Here is a 25,417-nt window from a genome sequence, read left to right on the forward strand (position 1 = left end):
ACCTACAACACAACGGAACATCTTGTTAAACACCATCGTGCCGTGCTCTGCTTCTCTGCACCAAGCGATGTGAAATAACACTAAATACACCGTGCGCCACGTACTCTCATTCTACGGGGCAGGTATAATCGCTGTAATTATAGCACAACGGCATGGCAAATACCATGTAAGTACGTAGCAATTGCATGTTTCTACAGCCTACTTGTTAATTATGCATTGTTGCTAACAAGTCCGAAGATAAATTATCATAGCACTTGCAGCATTTAGGTGCTTGCAAAGCTCCTAAGCTGTGTAGTAATGGAATTTGTACTATTTTAAATGCTTGCTTTTGTTGATTTTCCATTGGAATGGGGAAGGGAAACAACCCACCTCTGGTGCCCCAAAGCCAATAGCTTAAGTGGATATTTCTTATTGCTCCAGCAGAAGCACACTACCATACAACATAACAACACATCTACCAGCAAGGAAATCTGGACAAATGTACAGAAAAAATCATTGCCATTACTAAATCGCTTTCCCAATTCCATTTAGTAATCCGCCTAAGCAAATGCTGTATTTCAAATCACTGGTACTTGCACGCAATAGAACTAATACTGTTTTCCTGATCCAATATTTAATCTTGCGCAGGCTAAAAATGAGAGGAAAACCTCATTTCACTGATGTCACTCGCAAACCTCCTATTGATTTCAGTGAGGGCACGGCTCTACCCAGACAGCTTATATGTAAATGGATTCTTGTAATAGCTTATGTTATGTCAGAAAGATATCACCACGTAAGGCCATTTCATAGGCCGTGCTGGCTCTTCTATGAGCCACGCTGCTGTATTTTAGAGTACAACTTACAACTTTTAATAGGTATTTTAATAGTATTCAATAAAATAAAATTAGCCTCTCTATAAACATTGCTCTTCTCCAAAATGAAGTTTCCCTCTAAGTTATGACTCCGCAATGCTTTGGGCAGCCGTTTATAACAACAGTTGGATCACCTTGCGTTTTATTTAATCTTTTAAAAAAATGTTATTATTTCCATATTGATTTTCAATCTGAAAGGTGATGTTGATGTTTCTGACACTTTTTTTCTATTGTACTTGCTGAGCTATTTCTTGTAAAAAATGACTAGCATGTATTGCAAGGAAATGCAAATGTTAGTCTTTAGGTATTGCAGAATTAGTGCTAGCAGAAATAAAATATTCATAGTCAGCTATTATTACCTGTTACTTATAAAAATCTTAAGTATGGACTAAACACCAGCTGTAACTGGCTGTGCATAAATGCGGATGCAAACGGCAGCCCTGGTGCAGGGAGGTGACACTGGGGACGACGCGGACAAGCACAGACACCACATTGGGGCGCGAGATGAGAAAACAAGGATCTTTCGACAGCATTTTGAGTCAAATTAGGAGATAGGTTTGTGGATGAAATGACTTCTTGGCCACAGAGGAAAATTTAGAATTATTACCCGTTGGAGGCGTCTCCTACTGCAAGAGATGGAATGGGGAGGTGGGTCAAGGAGGGGACTGGGAAAGCAAAGAGCAGTAACTTACAGGAAGTGACAGGGAAGCAGAAAACAAAAGGAGACTGAAGAGACTGGTAATGATGCAAAGCCATAAATTAGCTAAAATTGCTTTATCATTCTAAGGGCAGTACTGTTTTGTACACGAGCCATAAGAACATGAGAGCCTGGTTCAAAGTTTTAGTTTTTAGTTGGGAGAGAAAAGGTTGTATCTCAAATTGCCATTTCTGTTATGAAGAAATAACTGTTGAGTTTAGTTCCAACCTGTATGGGCTGACCCACAGAGTAACCTCTGAAGATGAGACAGTGGATGGGAATGACAAAAAACCAATGTAATGATACTGTTTGTAGAAATTGGCAACTATACAGACAGGACAAGGTTGGAAGAGACTCTAAACCCTTCTATTTTAAGATACTGTCCTTAAACAGATAACTACACCTTCATGAAGAAATGCCAGAGGCATGGGTTGAGGTTCTTGTTTGGAGAAAAGAGAACTCTGTCCAGGAATGGGAGGAGAATTCCTGTTTGTGGCAGAGGCTCCTTACCGAGCAAGCATGAAGAGCAGGAGAGATTCGGGGAGGGAGAGAAAGGAGGAGGATGATGTTCCAGCCTGTTTTCAACGAGCAAATAGAAAGGAGTGGGTCTAACATCCGAAAGTATTTCAACAGGATGAGAATAGCTGGCAATGCTCAAGGCAGATTTTGAGGTTAGAGACGAATGAAGGAAGGAACAAAAACTGGTTTAGAAAAGCCAAACAGGAACCAGAATGGGATTAGATCATCGCAGTAATCCATGACATGTTGCAGTATTTTATTATCCACTTTGCTCTTTAATTGCGAGTGTAACACAAGCAATAATTTCTAAAACAAAGTATGTTCTTATTGAAGATCCTTGGCTGTTTAGTGGGAAAATAACTTCATATGCAGAGTGACTGTTGGTTTTAATGGGCTTATTTTTATGGAACACACATTGACTTTAAATAAATGGGAGCTGTACGTTTCCAGTGCTGTAAAACTGGCAGCATAATTGCCTTCAAACACTGTATCCTTGTTACGATGGAATTACCTTGTTTTCCTTCACTCATTTTCGCTCCCTTCTCTGTCCTAGCCTGGAGCCTGAAGAAATGTTTGTAGGTTCTCCTAGAAAGCAGACATCTTCCTAAGACAAAGTGAATGCAAATCATTTTTCTTCACTCCTAGGGCCTGATATTGTCCTTCTTGAAATCTGCAGTGAGATTCAGGCCGTCTGCAGTGGTACCAGGTACAGTTCTACCTGGCCAGGTGCAAATTGAAATTCTCCAAATGAAAAAGGCCTAAGTAGACTGAATAGAAGAGAGACTCATTAATAACTATTTAGGAAAACATGGTTCCCTTGAAAGGCTAATTATTTTGAGACTTACCCATTAAAAAAAAGTCTAATCAATGACAGAACAAATTAGAAATGAAGAATCTCTCATAAAAACAGGCAGCAGAATACTGCATTCAAGAGGACAGCCACCAATTAAAAGAAATGTCAACAACTGAAGTGGCAGCAACTTCAAAAGGGAAATCTTTTCCTCATTTTCATATGCATTCTTCACGAGCAACATCAAGAAGTGTAACATGCTAATAGCTAATAACACTTCGAATAAGATTCACTAATTTACTAACTGAATAATTTGATGCATATCAAAGGAATGATTTTCTCATTTCTTTCCTTTTTCAGATTTAACACTAAGCTGTGTATTAGCAAGTAGATGAAGCTGCACAGATTGCAAGTCGTGACTGAAATAGTCACTTTAGAACTGAATTTGTTTTTTTGTTGGATGTCGCTTTTGGATTTAAGGAATCACACACATTTTTTCATTGTTATAATTCAGATTTCTGAAAACAAATCAGGAATATATCTTTGTGGAAATGTGATGTTTCGTGGAGACAGATCTGTTACGATGTTAAACCCTGAAAAAGTTGAGGACTGCAGAGAGACAGCGTCACCCACCTGTTCCAGGTGAGCCAATAACGCCGCGGTTGGGAGACGCAGCCAAGCTTCAGATGGGGCCCTGGGCTGACGCAGGGGTGGGACGCGGGTGTCACAGGGGCCCTTGGCTCGCCTGGCACAGAGGACTCTCCCTCCTGCTCCTGGGAATGGGGAGAGGTTGGTTTAATTCCGACACAGAATTGAAGACAAATGTTATTTATTTTTTTTTAGTTGCAAAAGAGATTTTGTATATGCCAAAATGCTAAACTAGGTATTGAAAAATGTAGAAAGTACACATGGTAAAAACCATTTATTGTTTAACATGATTTTTAGAAACCTATTTACAGAATTCTGCTAAATTTAAACCATGTTTTGCCTTTGCTACTATTGCACGCTATGTAGCCCACTACCATCTGCTAGAACACTTTAAGAATAGGTTCCCGGTTAAGGTACCAAACAGAAAACCAGCTCCTCCTTCAGTCCGTGTGTCACCATCAGAAAGCTCATTTGGAGAGACTCCAGATGGACAGACAGTCAACGTCTCAGTGCCCGTTTGGTGGCCGGAGGCAAGCAGATTGCTCCAGGGTCTACCCCAGGGTGACACGGTTTAGCATCTTCACTGAGGACCTGGATGATGGTACAGAATGCAGACACAACAAACTGGAATATGACACTAAATTAGGCTTGAGTCATTGATATGCCAAATATTAACTTTTCAGGAGGGACCTTCAGGAACTTGGGATCTGGCCAGCAGAAAGCCCACCACGCTTAACAAGATGTCCAAAGTCCCCCATCTCAGTCAGAATATCGCCATGTGCCAGGACAGGCTGGGGACGGTCTGGCTGAGGAGCAGCCGTCCTGGAGAGGATGTGGAGCTTACAGTGGGTGTCAGATCGAATGTAAGCCAAGGGTGTGCTCATGGTGAGGCCTGCTTTTGAAGGAGGGTGGCTAGCAGATTTAGGAAATTAATTATCCCTGTCTCCTCAAGAGATATAACGTGCCACCTGATGAGCCTTGGGGCCCATTGGGGCCTTCAGGTCAAGAGGACGTTCAGAAATGGGACGGGAAGGTAGCAGAGGGCGATGGGGATGGTCAGGTTCACAGAGCACATGCTTCAAGTGATTAAGGAGGCCGTGGTTTTCAGTCTGGTGCAGAGGAGGCGGAGGGGGATCTAATGGCGGCTGCAACCGCCTGAACTGCAGTTGGAGGGCCCCTGGCGGTGCATACAGACTGGGGACGAGATGCTGGAGAGCAGCTCTGTAGAGAGGGATCTGGGGGTGCTGGTCGACGACAAGTTGAACATGAGCCGCCAGTGTCCCTGGAGCCAAGAGGGACACGTGTCCCGGTGCACCCAGCACAGCACGGCCAGCCGGGCAGGGGGGGATTGTCCCGCTCTGCTCTGCGCTGGGGCGGCCTCACCTGGAGCATTCGCTGTGTGCAGGGCTGGGACACAGGAGAAAAGGAGATAAAGCTGCTGGAGAGTGTCCAGAGGAGGCCATGAAGTTGGTGAAGGTTTGGAGTGAAGCCGTGTGAGGAGCGGCTGCAGTCCCTGGGTCTGTTCAGCTGGAGCAGAGCAGACTGAGGGCAGAGCTCATGGGCTGCAGGTTCCTCAGCAGGAGCAGGAGGGGCAGGGTGAGCTCTGCTCTGTGACAGTGACAGAGCCCAGGGAACGGCAGGAACATGTGCCAGGGGAGGGTCCAAGCAGTTGGACTTGATGATCCTTGTGGGTCCCTTCCCACTCAGGACATTCCATGATTCTATGGAAAGAAGACAGGGCCAAGCTCTTTTGGGTAGTGACAGATGGTGTAGTAAATGGCAATGGCCACACGTTGTAGCTTGGGGGCTTCAGGCTGGACATGAGGAAGAACTGCTTGACCGGGAGGGCACTGCAGTATTGGAAGAGGTTACTCAGAGGGGGACAGCTGGGACTTGGCCAGGGAAAGTGGCAGCAGACCTTGACCCAGTGTCGGTGACGGTCCTGCTTTGAGTGGAACGGGGGAGCTGATCCAGGGGTCCCTTCACACCAATATTTCTAGGACGGAACTCAGACTCAAGCTAGTGGCATTATCAAAATCTTACCTAAATGACGTTAAATACAACTAAATCAAAAGTTCACTCACTAATAAATAGGAAGCCAGCCCCAGCTGGCTTGTTTTCTCATGGCGAACTCTTCGCCATGAGGGCACACTACTGCAGCGGGCGACGCGTTCATACTGCCTTCCCCTCCTGACATCCCACCAGCAAACAGGGTGTTTCTGTGATGCCCCTTTAACAGGGAAGGACAGACTCTTGGAAGCAATGGTTTTGTGGCAGATGGAGCGACATTTGTAACTGGGAAAAAAAACACTCTCAAGCTGCCAAAATATTAACAAGGGGCTTCCTCAAAAATATTCTGCCACAGTCATTGATACATGTAAATTCCCCATGTAAATATGACTTCTTCCAAGGAAAAAGGTATTGTTCAGCAGGATTTCTGGGGATGTGAACCATTCTGCACCATTTTTTTTCTCTCTTGCCAAACCCTCTGCTTTCAGTCACGAGTTTTCAGCGCTGCGAGCCCTCAGGGATGCTACTGGAGGTACCTGCGGTGAGAGCAGCCCAGCGGGGCTGGCTTGGGGCAGGATGTCCCAGCACCCCCGCGGCTGGGCTGGCAGCAAGGGCGCACTGGGAAATCAAACAGGGAATGGCCCTTTCGGGGTTTTCTGCATCATGTGTCTCCCTCTGTGAACGCCCGTGTTCCTTACATGGCGAGAAATGCAACAAGAATTTCCAGACCTTCCTTTATACCACCCACTATTTTGCATAGCTTTATAATGTCTTTTATTAATTTCCTTTTAAAGATAAACTCTCCTATTCCTTTCAAATTCTGTATATATACAACATCAAAGCATTTACGTGAATTTTTCATTCCGTTATATGCCAGGTCTCTGGTGCTGGAGTCAGACATGTTGCAGTAAAGCTGCAAGCTGAAGAGATGTCCAGCTTCTGTGACACTGCTGCAGTTCTCACTGCTCCACGTACTGATCACTGGGGAAACTGCTCCTCAAATACCAAAAACCTCTCTGTGATGACCTGCTGCTTTGAAGAGGGCGGTGGGACCAACGTGCTTTTTTCTTAACAATAAAGAGAAAAGACAGCCACTGTCCCTCTACTGAGAGGGATCTGAGATTTATTTTTGACTTCAAACTTTTCTACACACTGTGAAAAAAGATGAACAATTCTATTTTCAGTTAAGAGGAGACTACAAGAGAGAGAAATGGTCCGGTATATGTTAGATTATTGATTCTTCCCCAAGAACAGAGGCTGTCACAGTGTAGTGTCCCACGTCAAAGCAAATCTTCTTTTCCCCAATGCTGTCAGCTGGGCCCAGTTCTGCACCAAATATATTTTCAAGAAATTTGGCGCTAAACTGAGAGTTCTCCAACATGATGCTTCTGGGAATTTAATTACTCTCCCTCTGTTGGTACTGGGATTAAGAAGTCGTAGAGGCAGTCTGCATCACAGTGATATAGCCATTGCTCTGAAATGGAAAAATATCACGCATCTGTGTTTTCATTCTCCAGACATACCTTTGGGAAGGCAGTTTCTGATGACATGTTCAGGCAAACGATGCCTTATCTGCATGCTTTTTTCATGTATCATCCTGATCCGGTAACTTGAATGCCATAACCAGAAAGCTATGTTAATTGTGCATGTTTTTAAGTCAGTGTAGTTCAAAACATATTTCTTAAAACTATCGCCCCCCCAAAGTCTGCTGGTTTGTTTGAGAAGCCAGAGATGTTCCGTCTCTGTTAGAGGAATCACATAAATTTTTTGTGACAAGAAGAATCTCCAATCAAGATAATCTTAGCCTCATGGATATTAGATATTTCTGTTTCCTAAAAATAAAACCCACTAAGTATATGAACTGGTACTGTAAACACAAGTGCAAGTGAAAGAGTTCTACTGTTGCTGGGCTCCTCCTCCCACACAATTCAGCAGCTAGCAAAAACACTTATTCAGGATTTAGTTACAGTAAAGAATTGTTGACCCTGGTTTAACTGAGAGCAAATATAAAGCCAAGTCAATGGGGTTTGCTTCGGCTTGTGACATTTCAGATAAATCCTCCTAATTTGTTTGGATCATAAAAATGAAAGCAGAAAACAGAAAACATTTGTTAAGAACAAAAATGCAGAGTGTCTACACAACCTTCTTCATAAAGTAAGTTTTATTGAAATGCTCACAGTTGAGTTAGCATTATTTGCTTCTAATTTGGGCTTCATTCTCAGTGCTGTATCTTAACAAACTTGGACCACTCAATGCCAAGTGATTTACACGTTTCTCTTTAATTAAATTTCTCCAAAGAATCACGTTACATAGGCATTTGTCAATTCAAAACCCACACTCTCAGAGATCCTGAGTAAAATCCAGGCACCCCTGCAGTAACCAGTAAAATTCCCATTGATCTCACTGGAGACAGGATCCTACTCTGCAGAACCTTGCTATATACAGGTAATAAAAAATTATCTTGATACTTAAGTATTAAGTTCTTAGGTATACTATTCTAAGAAACTTAGATCTTTATGAGGTCCACACTATTATTTACTATTTCCTTCACTAGATAAAAATAAGTGTTACTTCAGAGTTCAATAATGTCTGGTTTCAAGTACGTTTGTAATTACTGGAATATGCAAGAGATGCCAGTTTAGATAAGCTTCTAGCCTGTGGATGTAGGCATTTGCTCTAATAATCTGCAATTTTCCTACAGAATTTGAGCGCAGTATTGCCTGTACCAAGCTTTAGGAGAAATGTGGCCCATTAGCATTTAGGGGTTCTCTTAACTGTACAGTGATATGTTTGACAAGTTATAGATGATGAGGATGTGGATGCGGCATAAAAATCAAGCAGATTTCAAATAATCTTTATGATCATTAAAATGAGGCACAACAATTTACCTTTATGTAGTTCTGAGTCATTTTTCATCTGTGTGAAACCTGTTGGAATGGGCTACGTTTAAACTAGTTCTGTCATTCTTCCTCTTGCAGTTTTTCCTTCCGTAACTCAGCCGCGCGGGGCTGTGGGGTTTGATGTCTGAGTTCACGTGCAAAAGAAAGAGGTAAATTAGGGCTGCGGGACATCGTCATCTCGCAGCCGCAGAAATGGCCGGGGTTGTCTGAGTGCTGCTCATCTACTTCAGTGCAAAGTTACTTTCCTAATTGATATATTTCTTTAGAGTTACTAAGATGTTACCTAGCTACCAGCTAATCACAGCCTGGAAACCATTTAGAGAAATGTAGATTTTTATTTATGACACGGTAAGCGACCCTAAATAACTCAGTCTGGTGACATGTAAGCTGTCCAGCTGTAAAACAGGATGCGACTCCACGTGAAATTTATTTGAAGTGTTCAGACGAAAACTGTGGCATGAAATTAGTTACGATTAGTCTTGACAACACTAATTCAATTTCAAATATGCTTAACTGATTTAAAACTAAAACTTCAGACTCCTTTCAACTGCAACCCAGTCCTGAAGATACTTAAGCCTGCTTTGCCTATCCCGTGCCTGATTTTCTGATTTGGTTGTAAGATGACGATTACAAGAAGTGGGGTAAATTAAAACAAACAAACAAACGTGAAATTACCTAATTCTGCAAATGCCCATGTTTGTTTATTTGCTTGTTTTGTTTTAGAGAAGCCTTGTCAGAATGTTAGTTTTCCCTTTTGCGACTCTGGCCCATCCATCCCTCCCCGCCTCCCCCCGACTCCGCACGGGGTTGCTAAGCGACGTGTTCTTCTCTTCTGTACTTTAGCAGAGAGGAACAGATCAAAGACACCCACAGTCCTGAATTATTTTATAAATGAATTTAAAGAGACACTCTCCCCTACTGTATTATGTGGGGGGAGATCAAAAGTTGCTCTATATACTGAGAGTATCTGGAGAATTAATCTGCTGTCTTCAGGAAAATAAAAATGCTCTAATTACTGAGAACTATGTAATATTTACCTCTTTTTTTCTTTTTCAGAACTAGACTATGAATTTATGCTAATTCCTGTTTCTACTTTTATGGCAGTCAAGACATTGAACACAGGCCAGGCTGCATGTTTGTACAACTTTCAAAAGTAAGGTTTTCTGTCATCGAGTGACAAGCTTGCTGATTTCTTTAACTCTTTTCATCTCTTGAAAACGAGTTATCATTATTCAAAAATATTTCATGCTCTAAGTTTTAAATGCTTTCCTCACTTACATGAAAAAAGAGCAAATCACAGGGTAAATGTCAGGTGTTATCTCTTTAAAAGAAAAAACGAGGATGAGAAAGTAATCTGTGTAAATCAGGCAAAGAAACTAAGACATCAGTATCTTAGACCTTTCCAAACAGAATGAAAACCAAACGTGAATAATCTCTAATTAAAAAAATCAGGGAATACGTAAGTTCAAATGTTATCCCTTACCAGAGCAGCAGTTATCTGGCGTCAGCTCAGGTCTGCTGTTGTGAGATTTGTGAGAGCGCTCTGGCCGTGACGGCGTTTCCTGAAACAGAAAAGGGAGGAATCATTTGCCCTCGGGTCTACTCAGTTTCAAACACCATCGATGTTGTAAAAGGAGAAAAAAAACCCAACAGCGCTAAGTAACAAAGTGCAAGAATTTGTCAAGACTTTCATTTCCAAAGACCCCATGGCTGCACAGCCTTGAGGAAATGGAGAGGAACACAAATAACGAGTAAAGCATCAAGTGAGACAGGTCATTTATCTGCAAAGCAAAACTCGCGGGTCACACGGCTGCCAAAAAGGCGTCTTGAAAACTTTATGCAAAATTCTTCTCACGTGCAAATCATGTGTTTGGGGTTTTTTTTTTGTTTTGTTTTTTAAACCAGCCACCTTATCTGCATAAACAAATGTCTCCTCTAAAGCAATCTCAGGGCTTGCTCACACCAACAGGTGCTCGGGCTCCTGCGCAGCCGATCTCGCTCTGTGCGAGGGTACATCACTGAAACCTGATACACGCTGGACTGGAAAGGGATTAATCTCATATAAATCCTCACCAAAAAAAAAAATCAGCGTTGCTATTTATTTACACGCGTTTTATTTTGCAAAGTGAAAACAAGCCACCTTTTTTTCTTGCACCAGCAAAAGTCTCTTCAAAATTCTAGTTGCTTAGATTTGCCATTTAAAACCCACTGGACTGCGGTTAAGCTATGTTTGAGTAACAACACGTATTTTAGAAAAGAGTTTAGCCAGGTTTTACATTTCTTTACTAGATATACTAGCATATATAGATATATTACTTACATAGGCAAGATGTGTGCTTTATTCTCACTGATACAGTGTTGGATGTATTATACATCTTGACCACCACTGTCTTGTCAGTGGTTACCAGATTTGGTGTGTTTTGGCTGAATTTGTGAGCGGGAAAACTGTGATTTGCACTCTAAATATTTTTTCTGGATAATGGATTCCTCAACAGACTGTGGGCATCTTGTACAAAATACAAGCAAACATTTGGAATGCAATTTAATAGTTCTGGCGAGTGCCAGCTTGCCAGGCTTGGGAACCGAAATCCCCGTCCCCCTGCGCGGCTGCAGCCATGGGGAAAGAAATACTGACCGCTATGAACAGGCACACGGTTCGTCATTATATGCATTTCTGGCAAGATCATTTAAAAGTCCTGACAACGTGCTGTTCAGAGATTCAGTTTGATCGAGCTAGTATTTAAGGTAAACGTTCCAAAGCGGGGACGTCCAAGAATTTCAGTTAATACTTTTTACTTGTCTATTTTATTAATATTGTAGAATTTTGCTTAATGATGTAAGTCATTTTGAATTGCTGCTCCTCTGATTTCCAGGATGCTGCACAAACATCTGCAGCAGCTGGACAGCTGGGTTACAGATGTGCACAGCAGGGCAGAGGTTTGGGCCTATGAACAAGGGACGATGCTTTTGACACGTGGGGGGGTGCTGAAGGCCGCTGAGAACATTAATGTTACTTCACGTTTCTACAGCACTTTGCCTCATTAAAGCACCATGTAGGCTGCTAGTAATTTGTGATCCGGATGCTTCTGAAATGATCAGCTGTATCATTTAAATGGTCATTAAAATACAATTAGCAGCCCTTTGAACCAAGCGCTGTCGTTCCAAACTGTCTAATTGGTGGCTCGTGGGCCAGATCTGGACAATGGGGGGATTGTGTCTGCTCCTCCTCTTCTCCAAGGGCACCTACCCAAGGAACACCTTGTCCCAGGAGGACAGACGTGGGGAGCCATTGTGTGTCTGCAAAGGTGACAGCACAAAGTGTCCCTTGTGTCCAGCCCACCGCCTTGACAAGCCAGGATTCTGCAGAGCTCCTTGCAGCCTGTGCACAGATTCAAGCAGGTATGGCCCCACCACTTCATGCTTTGCAATTCAAAACAATTTTATAATTATTATTATTTTTTTCCCCCCACTTGACTTTGGGAGCACAGCTTTGTGTGGCGAGAGTTGTAAGGATGAAGTAAGGGCAGGACGTGGTAAGACAAATAACTGCGCTGTCTACATCTACGGATGATGCGTTGGTAGACCACGTTGGCATGTGTTTGGGTAAGATGAAGAATTTAGTTACTGTAGCAGACTGCAAGTGAAGGTCTGGCTTGGATGGTGTTCCCAAACCTCGCATCCATAGCCCACATTTAGGTAGCTAAATCTGTCACTTGCATGCTTTAGATACTTGTGTTAATTGCATAAATACAGACAAAAATGACATGTTTTTAAAGTGTTAGAAGTGTAATTAGCTGCTCTTCTGAAATGGCCTCTATATATTTTTAGATCCTATGTACTCTTCCAATGATACCACTTGCAAATGCACCATATTTGCTGTAGTATCTAGCTAGAGTCATGTATGAGTATCTGCCTGTAATACTATTGATTCTTCTGCATAAAGTGCCATAGAATATACTTTAAATACTGGCTTTTTGTAAGTCTCACACAACTATTCATTAGTACCAAGGGAACAGCATGCTACTGTTCCAGGTTTTCTAAGAACCAGTGCTATTGCTGTCCACCAGCTCCTGTTGCTGGCTTCGTAACAACTTTATTACTTAGGCTTTTACTCTTGAAAATTCAAATTTAAACCAAAAAATGTTATGCTTTTGTTTTTTAAAAATAACTAAAGGCGGCGAATGGACCTGACGTAATCTGTATACTGTGTGCCACAGCTAAGTACCCACCGCTGTGAAAGCGCTGCTTGTTCTCTGAAAGGAGGAATTCTTTCAGCCGGCGTCATTGCCCCCTCCTCTGCACGGCTGCTTTTCCCAGACACTTGGAGGACTCACTGACAGTCATTTTCTTGCCCTAAAGGTTTGCTGGAGCAATATCATCATTGACCCAATGTTTTTGTACAGGGCCCAGCTCCTCCTCACAGGTTGGCCTCTACGTACAGTCCAAAGTTTCACGTTTGGGTGTAGTGGTGGCATTACTAAAGCACGATGGCTTTTTAATCATCTTTTCTTTAGATTGGTCCTTGGATGACATATTGCTTCATCCCAACGTGGGCTTCACAGCAGGCTTTCGGAGAAGTTCTTTTCTCTTCCTCTGCCATTCACAGAGCGAGCGGCGTGCTTTCAGATATATCCCGACTGCAAAGCATTTCAATGTTGGCCTGGCGTGTTTTACTAGTATTTGAATGGCCTAAAGAAACTATTTGGAAAGCAGCAGATGCCTTCGGAAAAGAGGGAAATAGAAAAAAATGGACTCAAAGAGGATATTAACGGGTCAACTGACCCAAGAAAATAGAAAAAAAGTGCAACTCCAAAGTGGTTGCCAAAAAGCTGTCTTGTAATACCCACCCAGGAAGATAAGGCAGCTCCTCGTGATCCCAGTTTTGTGGGGCTGTGCCTTCGCTCCCTTGCTCTGCATTCATCGTTCTATACAAGGCACGTAAATTGTTGCCCAGTTCATTCAGATACCCTACACTTCCCATATCTGCTTTGTGCAAACTCACAGAATTAATATTGTCTCAGGAGGAACAAGAGACCACGTCCTCGAAAATGTGATGTGGGGTTTGTCATGGCCACAGCTCTGAGAACGGGTGCTCCGGGGGAGCCGCTTCCTACTGTTTTGCATGGGTAGTTATTAACAATACTGAAATAATTGTCTGTCTGCTGGATAACGGACAACACACCAAAACACAGGCCAGCAACCGTAATGGGAGGAAGTATGACAAGGAGCTCACAGCAAAATGAACATGCCAAGTGAAATTCCCAGATAATATGAAGGCACTGAAAAAAGTCTCTTTTTCCAGCACCGGTGTCTCAGCCATTTGGGCCACCCTCCTCTTCATGGGACGCTCTCAGGGACAGTGTGCACAAAACACTCTGAATGCACAAGAACTCGGGAGAATTCAGCAATTTTGGGAACGACTCACAGTTCTTAAATAACTTGTTGCAATTAATGAAGGGCCAGAAATGTGAGGAAATCTCTGAAGAATTAATCAAGAATCAACAGCAGTTTCTCTTGATAGCAAACGCGGGTGCATGAAATAAAACAGCTCACCACAAATGGCTTTTGACTAAGAGTGAAAATGTAATGGGGAAGAACACACTTTGGATAAATCTACATTTCGTTAAGGTAAATAAAAAAGCAAATGCCAGTAGGAGGGTGAAAAAAGACACGACTTCTTCCTGCATGGTCACTGCTGGGCACGTAGTTGTGCGAGGAGAAGCAGCTTCTCGAGTGCCAGAACAGCAGTCCTGTCTTCCATGGGCAAAGAAGTGGGATTTACCATCAACTCTCACAAAACAGAAAGGTCTATTAGGCCAGCTGGTAAGGAAGAATGAAAAAATTAAAAATCAGCAGACTGCAGTTTCTTATGCACGTCTTACAGTCTTTGCTAACAGTCCACAGCGTTAAACCAGCTAGAAAAGACGGAGAGCTTGAGAAAGGCACAAATTCTACATGGTGTGTGGTCAGTGCAAGAATAGCACTGAAAAGCAATTGAAGATGCTGCAAAGTGACCTGTCACCAATGTTCAGAGTGGCCAGAGAGAAAGCGCAGAATATTCTGCCCCCTGGCACCAGCCTCCTGCAGAAGTTCCGCTCTGTAGCAAAACCGTGGGGGTACGTACACAACCAGCAGAAAAGGCGCGACACCCGTGAAAAGATGCAAGTCGTGTTCAACAGGTATCGGTGCAACCGGTTTCTTGCAATTTGAAGCTCTGGTGGCAGTTGAACTTCAGTGGAGGTGAAATGTTAGAATGGAGGAATGCTTGACAGATGAAAGTGTATCTGTCATCTTTGCTGAGATAAAGTTTTACAAAAGAAACCGTGAGAACTGATACTACCCAATGCTGCTGGAGGAATAATATTCCTTCTTGTAGACTAAGAAAAACTAACTGTTGGCAATACATCTGTTTAAGCTGACCAATCACCTGTGGGCTTCTGCAAGCTTATGTCTTGCAGAAAGCTGAAAAATGAAGAAGTTCCAGAAATAGACTGAAACTCCTCTAAGAGCTGAGGCTGACGGAGAGACTGATAAGCATTTAAATTATTCAGCTATGTGTGTCCCATAGGCACATTTTTTTTTTGTCCTAAGAGGAAAATGTTCCATCACAGGTGTCATAGATATTTGAAAAAAGTTGTTGTATGCTAAAGCGAGATGATGTTTGTAGATATTTTGGAAGGCTTGTATATGGTTTAATTGCACCAGCCTAAGATACAAGAAAGGGATGGTGCATGTGGTAGCAAGTGCTATGATACAAAACAGGAGCAACACTTCAATGAAGTACAAATTTTGTCTCAATTATTTTAAGCCTACATAGTTGTTCTTCAATTTCTACTGTTTTCACAACTTTTTCAGACTACATGGCAGGCATGGGTATAACTTGGAAACAAACAGACAAACAAAACACACACACAAAAAAGGCAATAACTTGATTTACATACTGAGGATGAATGTTAGTCAACCTGCAGAAAGGTCCCAGTACAATTTTGTTGGTTTTATACACATTGCATGAAGATTCTGCAAGCTTCTGTAAACAAAATTTTCAAGAAGTAGGTGTGCAAGAAACGCACCATGAGAGAAACCAGGTCAGTTTTACAGCTGTGTGGTATTTGCCCCTACTACAGCCAGCTGCTCCAGATGACAGGGAAGGGAAGCAGGGCAGCTCAGTCACGGCTAACAGCAGTGTTAACATTTATTGGATATTTATTTACATCTTTTTGAAACACACTGTGTTAAGGGCTACGATGTGAACCAAGTGTTTCCCATGGATCTCTGTCTCCGTTACTCCCAGGCAAAGGCACCTATCCAGGTGACCGTGGACAGCCCATTCCACAGCCTGTGGCCACATCCAGCTCACAGTGCAACCCAGTTTTGTAAACAGAGGAACCAAGACTAAAATGGTAACGTTCACCTCTATGTTCTTGCCCTGACATGGTTATTCATTAGGAGTTCTTCCTAATGACTGTTCAGTTCCTTCCTTCTAGGGAACCACTCCTAATTCTCTTCTCTTCAGGTTGGATAATGAGTCACTGACTTCAATATTTATCTTTATTAACCCTTCCCTTACACAACCAAAGTGGTAACAGCACAATGTGCTGTGTTACCGTGCTGAGAAAGAAAGATCTTCAATGCCTTTTCCTTCATTGCACCATTTTCTGACATGCAGACAACCCAACGATTCCTGCAGGATTTCTGCCACTGGTTGATGAAGAAAATACCTTGTTTTGTCTTCATGCCTTTGGTTAATTGCTCTTTAAGTCTGCTTTAGTCTACTTCTTTTCCAGTGTAATTTTGCTTTCCATAAATTACACATTTTTCTGTTGCCTTATCTGGCCAAAATTTTAGTTGCAGAAAAACAGCTATCTGTGTCAAATAACTTCTTGAAGCACCTTGTTTCCCGTTCTGCTTTTCCTCTCTCTTTTCTTCTGGGGAGGGAAGGTGCTGTTTGTGGGTGGGCCCGTGTCAGTCACCGCTGCTGAGCCCCCAGCCCCATGGGGCTGAGAGGACGTTCACAGCCAGGCTTCTGGTGGCTGAGGCTTTTGACTAGTTTTCCTACTTAAACAACTACAAACAGTAAACTTAGGAGGTATTTTATCTATATATTATTTTCCATTCCTAAGACTATTGAACCTAAACATCCTGTGAGACAATTAATGACTCAAGTATTGAATTCTTTTTGAATCAGCTATTCCTCACTTCTGAAGACTAATTAGAGAATGGCCTGTTCTGTTTTTGATCAATCTTTGTATTCTGTTTGGTTAGAGCATTGAATACACATGGGCACATCTCATCTCCTGCTTTTTATCCACTTCATGTATGGCAGTCCTTGCTCTGTTGACCAAATTTTGGTGGTTTTTTTTGAATTCTGAAGTTCTTTCACCTCGATCCTCTTTCTTTCTATGATCACTGTTGGCCTACTACCATGTTTTGTCTGTCTTTCAAAGTGTTCTACAGTGTTTCATTATTTTGATGTTACCATTACATGTGCCGACTTGTAAAGGAGAATCTAGGAAGTCTAAAGTAGCTTGGAAAGAGATCTGACTATTTACTTAGGAAATTACAGTCTCAGATTATTACAAAAACAGATTTCTAGGAGGAATCATGCATTTCTCATTGACTATTTCCACAGCTTTTTCAGTATTATTTATTTCACTGTCCTCACGCTGCACCTGATGGTCTTGGCTACCATCATCCAGCAACCAACCCCCCCCCCAGAAATAGCTGTTCCCTGGTGGGAACAGTCACTGTAGGTGCCAATTCAGCCTGACTGAAATCTCATTAACAATACATTTTTTTCCTGATTAATAAAATATTAACATGAATATACACCATGTGCAGTTTGACGTTTTCTTGACACCTGCACAGCAGAGAACCACTTGGACGCTATGTTATTATTTCAGTAACAAACGGCATGGAACTTTTGAAGCTTGGGCACGGTGCTAATCTTGGCCTTTTAAAAGGTAATTTCATCCAGCTCAGACTGAGGGAAGATGAATTCCTTGCTGCCTGTGCAGAAAAGGAAGGGGCTCCTTTCCCCAGTACTTTGTGCTCGGGTGCGGGTGGCTCTGGGGGTGCCAAGGGCTGCGCTGCACCTGCCCGGGCGGACGGGCCGGCCACATCACCTGCACGTTTGACGCTCAGGTGCGGGCAGCGCCAGGCCGGCCTGTGATTATTATTGGTGGGTCAGGGCCATGGGGCCGGGACTGCGCGCCGCCAGCACGGCCCGAGGCGCAGCGCGGCCGGAAGCGCCGGCGCTCCCAGCGCGGCGGGCAGGCCCGCGCCCCGCGGGATCGCTGCTGTGAACCGCCAGGGAGCCCCCGAGCCGCGGGGCAACAGGTGCCCTGGGGACACCTCCCGCTGGGCTCGGCATGGCGGCGGGGCTGCGCGCAACCCGTGGCCCGGCCCCTTCCGCGGCTCCCCGGCCGGCCGAGATGGCGACGGCGAGGGGCAGCGCAGCCGCAGGGCCGAGCCGAGCTCGCCTGTCCCGGCCTGGCCCCGCAGCTCCCGCCGCTCCCGCCTCCCTCCGCCTCTCCCCCGCCTCCCCCCCGAGCCCCCTCCCCTTCCCCGCCACCCGCTTCCGCCCGCGCTCCCGCGCATGCTTGGGTTATGCAACCGCCGCGCCGGGCGGGCTGCGCGGGCCCCGCCGCCCCAGAGCCGCAGGGCAGGGCAGGGCAGCGCGGGGGGCCGTGAGCGCGGCGGCGGGCAGCGGGCCGGCGGCGGCACTGCGGGCGCGCTCTCCCCCGCGCCTCGCCCGGCGCCCGTGTGCGCGCCCCGCGCCGCCTGTGAGTGGCAGCGGCGGCCGCCGCCAAGTCCCGCCTGTTCCGCTCTCCCTGCCGCAGGCGGCGGCGGCGGCGGGTTGGCTTCCTGCGCGCTGTGCCGCTCCCCCTCCCCCCGGCAGTCGGAGCCGCAGCGGCAGCAGCCCGGATCCCCGAGCCATGGCTCTGTGAGAGCAGCACATGGCGGCTGCAGCAGCCATGAGCCCCCCACTAATCCATACAACTCCCCCCTGAACGGCCACCGACGGCAGCCAGCGCTCCCACCCGGCTCCACCGCTCCCACCGCCCACCCGCAACTCCAGCCGCCGCCGCGCCGCCCGGCCCGAGCCCAGACCCCGCCGCCGCCGCTGCCGCCGCCGCCGGGCCCCCGCTCGCCCGCCCGCCGCCGCCGCCCGGTCCTCACCATGGGAGTGCAGGGTTTCCAGGACTACATCGAGAAGCACTGCCCCAGCGCCGTGGTGCCCGTCGAGCTGCAGAAGCTGGCGCGGGGCAGCCTCGTGGGTGGGGGCCGCCAGCGGCCCCCCCAGACCCCGCTGCGCCTCCTCATCGACGCCGACAACTGCCTGCACCGGCTCTACGGCGGCTTCTACACGGACTGGGTGAGCGGCGGGCAGTGGAACCACATGCTGGGCTACCTGGCGGCCCTGGCCAAGGCCTGCTTCAACGGCAACATCGAGCTCTTCGTCTTCTTCAACGGCGCCCTGGAGAAGGCCCGGCTGCACGAGTGGGTGAAGCGCCAGGGCAACGAGCGCCAGACGGCGCAGCAGATCGTCAGCCACGTCCAGAACAAGGGCACCCCGCCGCCCAAGGTCTGGTTCCTCCCGCCCGTCTGCATGGCGCACTGCATCCGCCTGGCCCTCATCCGCTTCCACATCAAGGTGAGGAGCCCCCCGGGGGCCGCCAGCGCCCCCTCCCCGCCGCTCCCCCGGAACGGCGCCGCCGCTCCAAGATGGCAGCGGGGGCTGCCCTGGGCCTCGCCAGTGCCCAGCCCGGCAGGGGAGGGAGGAGGGGGGGCACCGGCCTCTCCCCTCAGCGCCTCAAAATGTCGTCGAGGCCCGCGGGGGCGGCCCAAGTTTCGGTGGGCTCGGTCCCCGGGGGATTTCGCTGATTATGCGGTGCTGCCGGTCGCCCCGCCACCCCGCTTGGGCCTCCGGGCTGCGGGGCGGCCGGCAGCGCCCGGCCCGCCCGGATTCCCCTGGCTGTGGAGCCAGGCCCAGCAGCACGGAGGTTTTTGCCTCCATGTTCTTTCGGGGCCGCCGCTCCGTTGACTCAAAATGTCCCTTCTTGCCGCTCGGGAGGGTGGCGAGGCCGGGACTTTGGTACCGCAGGTGAGAGCGGCTGGCCAAAAGCATCGTAATCTAATTAATTATTAAGGTGAAGAAAAAAAAAAATGAGTTTAGTTACTGCGCATGGTGGATCTGCAACAAGTTCCCTGCTGAGGCGAGAGGTTTAAACTTGCGCTGAAGGTGAAATCGCTTCCTCCAAGATACAGAGGTTCAGATTTCGTGTTTATGAAGGAGCGAGTTTTGCTCGGCATTGCCCAAATGTATTAAATGAGCTTTTGATCAAGCGTAGAATAATTCTTTCCTTGTCCATAACGGCAAATGCTCCCAGTTTGTGGGGTCAGGAGCACTGATCTGACAGTTCTTCATTTAAAGTTCTTGTTTTAACGGGGAGGCTCTGCTTTCTGGGAATATAAACGCCACTTCAGGTGGGAGCTGGGGTCTGCGGTGATTTTGCACTGACACCACGGCCACGATTTCAAAGGTGCGGAATACTAACGTGTCACGTCTTTCTGTGCAGCATTCGTGATTTACAGTGCTTTCTGTTGAGCCCAGCGCTTGTGGATATTGAAACACAAGACGCTGGAAAAACAAGCCCTGGGATGAAGCTGCAATTTTCAGAGTTGCTTGCTCGCTTTCCCGCTAGGGAGGGAAGAGCAGCGGGAGCGAAGCGCATACTCGTAGGCCTTATTATCATAAATTATTTTTGTGTGTAGAAAAATATTATGCAGCATTTAGAGTTAGACACTTGATGACTAGCAGCAGCTTAACATGATCTGGCTTTTGTACAGCCCTTTTGGTGGATTAGAAAAATTCTGGCTGGGTTGCAGCCCTGGGGTAAAGATGACTCTCTGGAAGTAGCTCACTTAAAAGGTGATTTTGGGTGAATTTTCTCCTAGTTCTGTCAATGGAGTGAGAGTTGCTGTTGCCCATCCCTTAGCCCGCTGTTCTCTTGGCCAGACCCATCCTTGGCGGAGCACGTTCCCTTCGGCTCCCTGCTCGCTGGGCTGCCGCGAAGCCCCCCCAGCCCGGTTGGCGGTGGAAGCCCTGCTCTGTGGTGGCCCCGGCCCCGCTCGGGACATTGTCCCGCCAGGGCCACTGTACCGGGTGGAGCGCGGGGGGAGCGAACTGGAAGCCCAGGCAAAGCTCGTTCTTGCAGGGCAACATACACCAAACACCATGTCTTGGTTCAAGTGAAGAGGTTATGGCCGTGTCTGCTGTAGTAATCTGTTTTCCTAGTCAGCGTAGAAGCAAAGTCATGTACGTGTTTTGGATATGAATGAGGGTCGGAGCTGAACGATAGAAAATACATCCTCTCATTTGAACCTTTTTTTTCTGTAGCTAGGAAATATATTTTGAGCAGAAAGTTGCAGGAACTGTGCAGTGAAGGTATTTACCTTGATCTGTTTGGGGGTGCATTATAAATCTTCCTTAACTTGTTATTGAAACTTAGAGATTGTTAGTAAAAGCAGTGAATGGAGTAAATGAAGAAGTTTTTTTTCTGTTTATGTGTTAAACTGGATACTTTGTTTAACGTGATATCGAAATGCATAGTACACAACAGGAAGTCAGCTGTTTGGATATTGATAGGAATTTGGTATTTGTAATAGTCTTGTGGTTTGTTGAACTACCTGTTGAACTACCTGCGTTCTGCCTGGGACCTGGTTTGGTTTTGTTGAAGTACGTTACATCCAAACACAGTTGCCACGTTTGACAGCGGTGTCACCTGTAGCACTTTGTTTACTTTCAAGCTTAGCTGCAGCATTAGCTCCTTTACAGTTTCTCAGTAATAGGCCTTGGTCAGTGGGACAGTTTTAGGAGTGAGAGCACATGTTGCTCTGAGGCTTTTTTCTAACTTAAAAAACAAACCTCACAAAACCCAAACACAGATACCCCATGATTTTGATGGGGAAGATTTGAGGGGCAAATACTTGTCAGGCTGAGGTTGGCGCTGGGAGCTGGTGCCTGTTGGCAGGTGCTGGCGGGGGGAATTTGTTGCCGTTAGGAACGTGTGTGTCACGGAGCCACCACTGTCCGTGTCCCACCTGCACTGGTTTTCTGGGTTGGTCAGCTGTCCTTGGGACGGGAAGGATATCTGCAATTCCCAATTGATGTGTCATTTGTACAGCTGTTGAGAAACTCTGGATAACTCTGGTTTTAATACTTTTTCAGGCTAAGTATATTTCATGGTTCCAATGGTAATGTGCATAATATGCATCAAAGATACTATTGGACTTTAATCACATGCCTTTTCTGGTTTTCTTCTTCCCTCACACAATTTATTATCTTTCTAAATCTGCTTAATTACATATATCTTTCTTTCTCTAAACCTAACTCCAGTTTTATTCACATTCTCCCTCATGTTCACTTTCTAGCAAACCTCCTGGTGGGCAAAGAGCAAATGCATCTTGAAGGAGTGATTTTTATTTGTGTGTATGGGTGATCTTTTTAAATTTACATGTGTGCAGGACAGTTGCCAAATTGAAGGGTTCTCGGGCTTTGTTTTGGGGAGTTGGATTTGGAAATAGTGATTAAGTACTGATTTTCATATTTTCAGGAAACATTTGAGTCTTGAGTTGAAGGCTTCTGTGCAGAGCTAGGAACTGGCTATGAATGTAGTCTATTTTGGTAATTAGAGAGGAGAAAAAGAGTGATGTCTTCCATCCAGAACAATTATAAATCACTTGCAGATGGCTTCAGCAGGATGTAAAAATAACAGGTTCCTCCAGGTTGTAACAAATATCCTGCAGGTTCTTAATTGTGACCTGGTATTTTTCTGCTTGGGGGAGGGGGGAATAGTTCTTAAAAGAAACTTTTATGCAAAGCAGGTTTGCTAAAATTTAAATATTTAAGCAGTGGCGATCTTATTATCTTTAATACTTTGGTGAGGGTTTTTGTTCTCAGTATCTAAACGTGCGTGTGCCTGTTTTCTCAGTGTAGTTGCATCTTTGGACTCTCTCCTGTTGCGAGAGCCGTAAGCTATTTTCCTGGCTCTCATCTTGTTAGAGATTTATGTTGCGGGTCAACTGTACCTTGGTAAATACAGCTGTTTTCTCTGTGACAGTTCAATTACTTGAATGTTGATTCTAGCATTACCTAAAGACACTGCAGTTTGATGTTTGTAGCTTGCCGTGTCCCATAGCTCGATAAAATGGGGAGGTTGAGGAAATAGTTTCTAGGAGATCAGAGTGGGCTGCACACCCATGTCACACCTGCTGCTGCAAAAAGGGCTCTTTGTTTTTTATAGATGATCTATGGTTGTCATACATGCGGAGTTGTTGATTTTAGATATATGTACATAACTTAAATCTATCTATCTTTAATTAAAAAAAAAAAAAAATCTGTAAGATTTTCCTAATTTAAAACATGTGAAGACTGGGGGAAGATGACAAAGTCTAAATTGTCCTCCTCGAGTTAGTAACTGTATAAATCTGATATCTGCAAATTTTTCTAAGGATGTTTACAGTCTCTTTTAATCCTGTGTATAGCAGGCACACACGTTATACTAGATGACAGTATAATGAATATGCTTGCTTTTCTCATAAACAAAATTAAATTGCAAAGCCACTCTGACACAGCCCATCCTGCACGTTTCTGAAGAAGTAACATTTTCTTAAGCATATAAGGTGGTAGCATTAGGAGTTGATAGCGCTTAGTGAGCTGGTTATTGGCGGTCAGAACAGCCCAGAGAGCAAGATGCTGCTGCTCAGGATTTTGCTTGAAAGGGAGCAGCTCGTGAAGCTCCATGGCAGCAGGAAGATTTTACATACCTCACCGGAAGACTGTAGTTCAGTGTCAGGTTCGGAAAGCATAGGAAAGGAACGGTTGTTGTAAACTTGTTGCTGGACAAGACCTCTTTGCTGGGAGGTGTGGGACCCTCGCTCGTGTTCTGCAGGGCTCTGGCTGCAGAGGAGATAAATAACATCACAGGTGCTAACACTGTAGTTACTCGTGCATGCTGTGGAGACTGAAGCTAATAGTTTTGTACTAGTCTATTTTGGGGTGGCTTGCTATCTGTGTTGTTAAAATTGATTACTTGGTGATGGGAGGTTATATGAACACCCAATTTCTGTGGGGTTTGCTGAATCACTGAATGTTTATTCTGTATGTAGATGCTAAAGGCATTAGGCATCAATAGCATTCAGCTCGCTTTATTTTTGTGTGCTTGTATGCAAACTGTAATTGTAACGGTTCCTGACTGTGTAGAAATGCAGGACTGTAGGTACTAAGCTGTCATCGTGGGTTTTTTAGTTTCAGTTTAATCTTCTTGGTAAGAAAGGTTTGCTTTTATATTTCCAGCATTATGAATTGGCCCATGTCTCGCCTGCACAACATGTCTATTCTAGTCATCTGATTGCCATAGCCTAAAATATGTGCTTTGCTAGGCAACGTGAGTTGAGAGGTGAAGTTTGGGCTATAAACTTGAAGCAATTTGCACCATCAGAGACAGCTGTGCATAAATGAATAGGCTGTAGAGATTGCAAAGAGAAGGAAATTTGGCTTAGCACAGGAAGGTAAGACATTTGAAAGGTCAAGAAAGTTACCTCTGTTCATCTGGGGTCATGTTTGTTTCTTATAAAACAGGGCTGCAAAACTTTGAAAGTACTCATGTGATTGCTTTTTAAAGGGGCATCTTGGCTTGCTGAGCTGCTTAAAGTAGCTGCAGCCTTAAGATTTTTCCCATGAGTTAATGCAGACCTGGGTCTAGTAATACATTTAGAGTTGGAGTGTTTCTGTTAATAAACAGTTACTAAGATGAGTTCAGCAGTACGTAATGCCACTCCAGCGCGTAGGCTTCCAGAACTTCACGTTGTGCTTCTGAGCACTCCTTACATCCCGTCCGTGTGTGCTGTGTCATTGGGTTTTTTTAAATTACTTTAAATACACTGCGAGTGTTTCAAATGCACATATATAGTTTCAGAAGGACCCAATATATTGTAATACGTGTCATAAATAAGTACCGCAATTTAACACTGTAGCTAATTACTCTGTCTTCCACTATAGGTTGCACAGAGCATTGAGGATCATCATCAAGAAGTAATTGCTTTCTGCAGAGAAAAAGGTTTCCATGGTTTGGTTGCATATGACTCCGATTATGCGTTGTGCAACATCCCCTACTATTTCAGTGCCCATGCCCTAAAACTGAGCCGGAATGGGAAAAGTCTCACAACAAGCCAATACCTAATGCACGAAGTTGCCAAGCAACTGGACCTGAATCCAAATCGCTTTCCTATTTTTGCTGCTCTTTTAGGTAAGTGAAGTAATAAAAGAACTTGATGCTGCTAGTAAGACTTACAATTTCAGTTTCTATTAACTGTTTTAAAATGTGTGTATAATTTGACGAAGCACCTAGGGAAAGACATCCCTTTGTTTCTGACATTCCTGCTAGAGGTGGGCCTGATGCGTTTTTGTGAGGCCAGACATGCCGAATTTGTAGAGACCTGCGAGCGATGCAAATTGTGGCTGTCTAGAAACAAGAGTAGAAAGTAAGAACTCTGCAAAGCTCTGCCTAGCCAAAATGTTCTCCGTGGGTGGGGGGAAATCGGGACAGTTGTGGTTCTACTAGCTTTGGTCTTACATAGCATATAAAGTCTACTTTTAATAATGTACTTTCCAGACAAGGAAAGCATACTTCTGTTTTGTGTTCTACCTAAAAATAACATACATGGAGTAAAGATTTTTGGATTACAGGGCTTTTTCCCCTCATAAATTAGTATTGGAGAAATACGACAGCAGCTTAGCTGCCCCAGAAGTATATTATACTAAATAACTGAGTAAGACTCCACATTTCTGAAGGCACAGGCAACCAGTGTCTTACCATTCTGTTAGTTTCGTTTGGATAGTTTTGTAGCACTCCAGTTTCTAATACTAAATGACATGGTATCTTTAAGGAGCATAGGTAAGAAGGACTTCACTTTTACATCTCTGCTTAAACGGGACAGT

General features: G+C 45.0%; 1 protein-coding gene and 1 long non-coding RNA gene across 8 annotated transcripts in view; one reads left to right on the forward strand and one right to left on the reverse strand.

Moving 5' to 3' along the window:
* Positions 1-18,736, reverse strand: part of LOC309443146 — a 29,162-nt gene extending 10,426 nt beyond the window's left edge. For 2 of the 4 annotated variants that reach the window (XR_014184749.1, XR_014184750.1), the window contains exons 1-3: positions 18,595-18,736; positions 9,899-9,977; positions 3,491-3,630 (exon numbers count right to left, since the gene is read on the reverse strand). This is a non-coding gene — a long non-coding RNA (uncharacterized lncRNA). Of the gene's footprint in view, positions 1-2,578; positions 2,835-3,490; positions 3,631-9,898; positions 9,978-18,594 lie in introns of all 4 variants that reach the window. The other 2 variants (XR_014184751.1, XR_014184748.1) reach the window with 2 other exon arrangements.
* FAM120A (family with sequence similarity 120 member A) overlaps positions 18,129-25,417 on the forward strand; it is a 56,153-nt gene continuing 48,864 nt past the window's right edge. Inside the window, exons 1-2 of one of the 4 annotated variants that reach the window (XM_082059851.1) lie at positions 18,129-19,069; positions 24,479-24,725. In XM_082059851.1, the coding sequence (XP_081915977.1) occupies positions 18,596-19,069; positions 24,479-24,725 (721 nt within the window). In that variant the 5' untranslated portion in view covers positions 18,129-18,595. The remainder of the gene's footprint in view (positions 19,070-24,478; positions 24,726-25,417) is intronic. The other 3 variants (XM_082059852.1, XM_082059850.1, XM_082059853.1) reach the window with 3 other exon arrangements.

This window comes from Streptopelia decaocto (genome assembly GCF_964273445.1).
Source record: "Streptopelia decaocto genome assembly, chromosome: 8".
Classification (NCBI taxonomy): Eukaryota; Metazoa; Chordata; class Aves; order Columbiformes; family Columbidae; genus Streptopelia; species Streptopelia decaocto.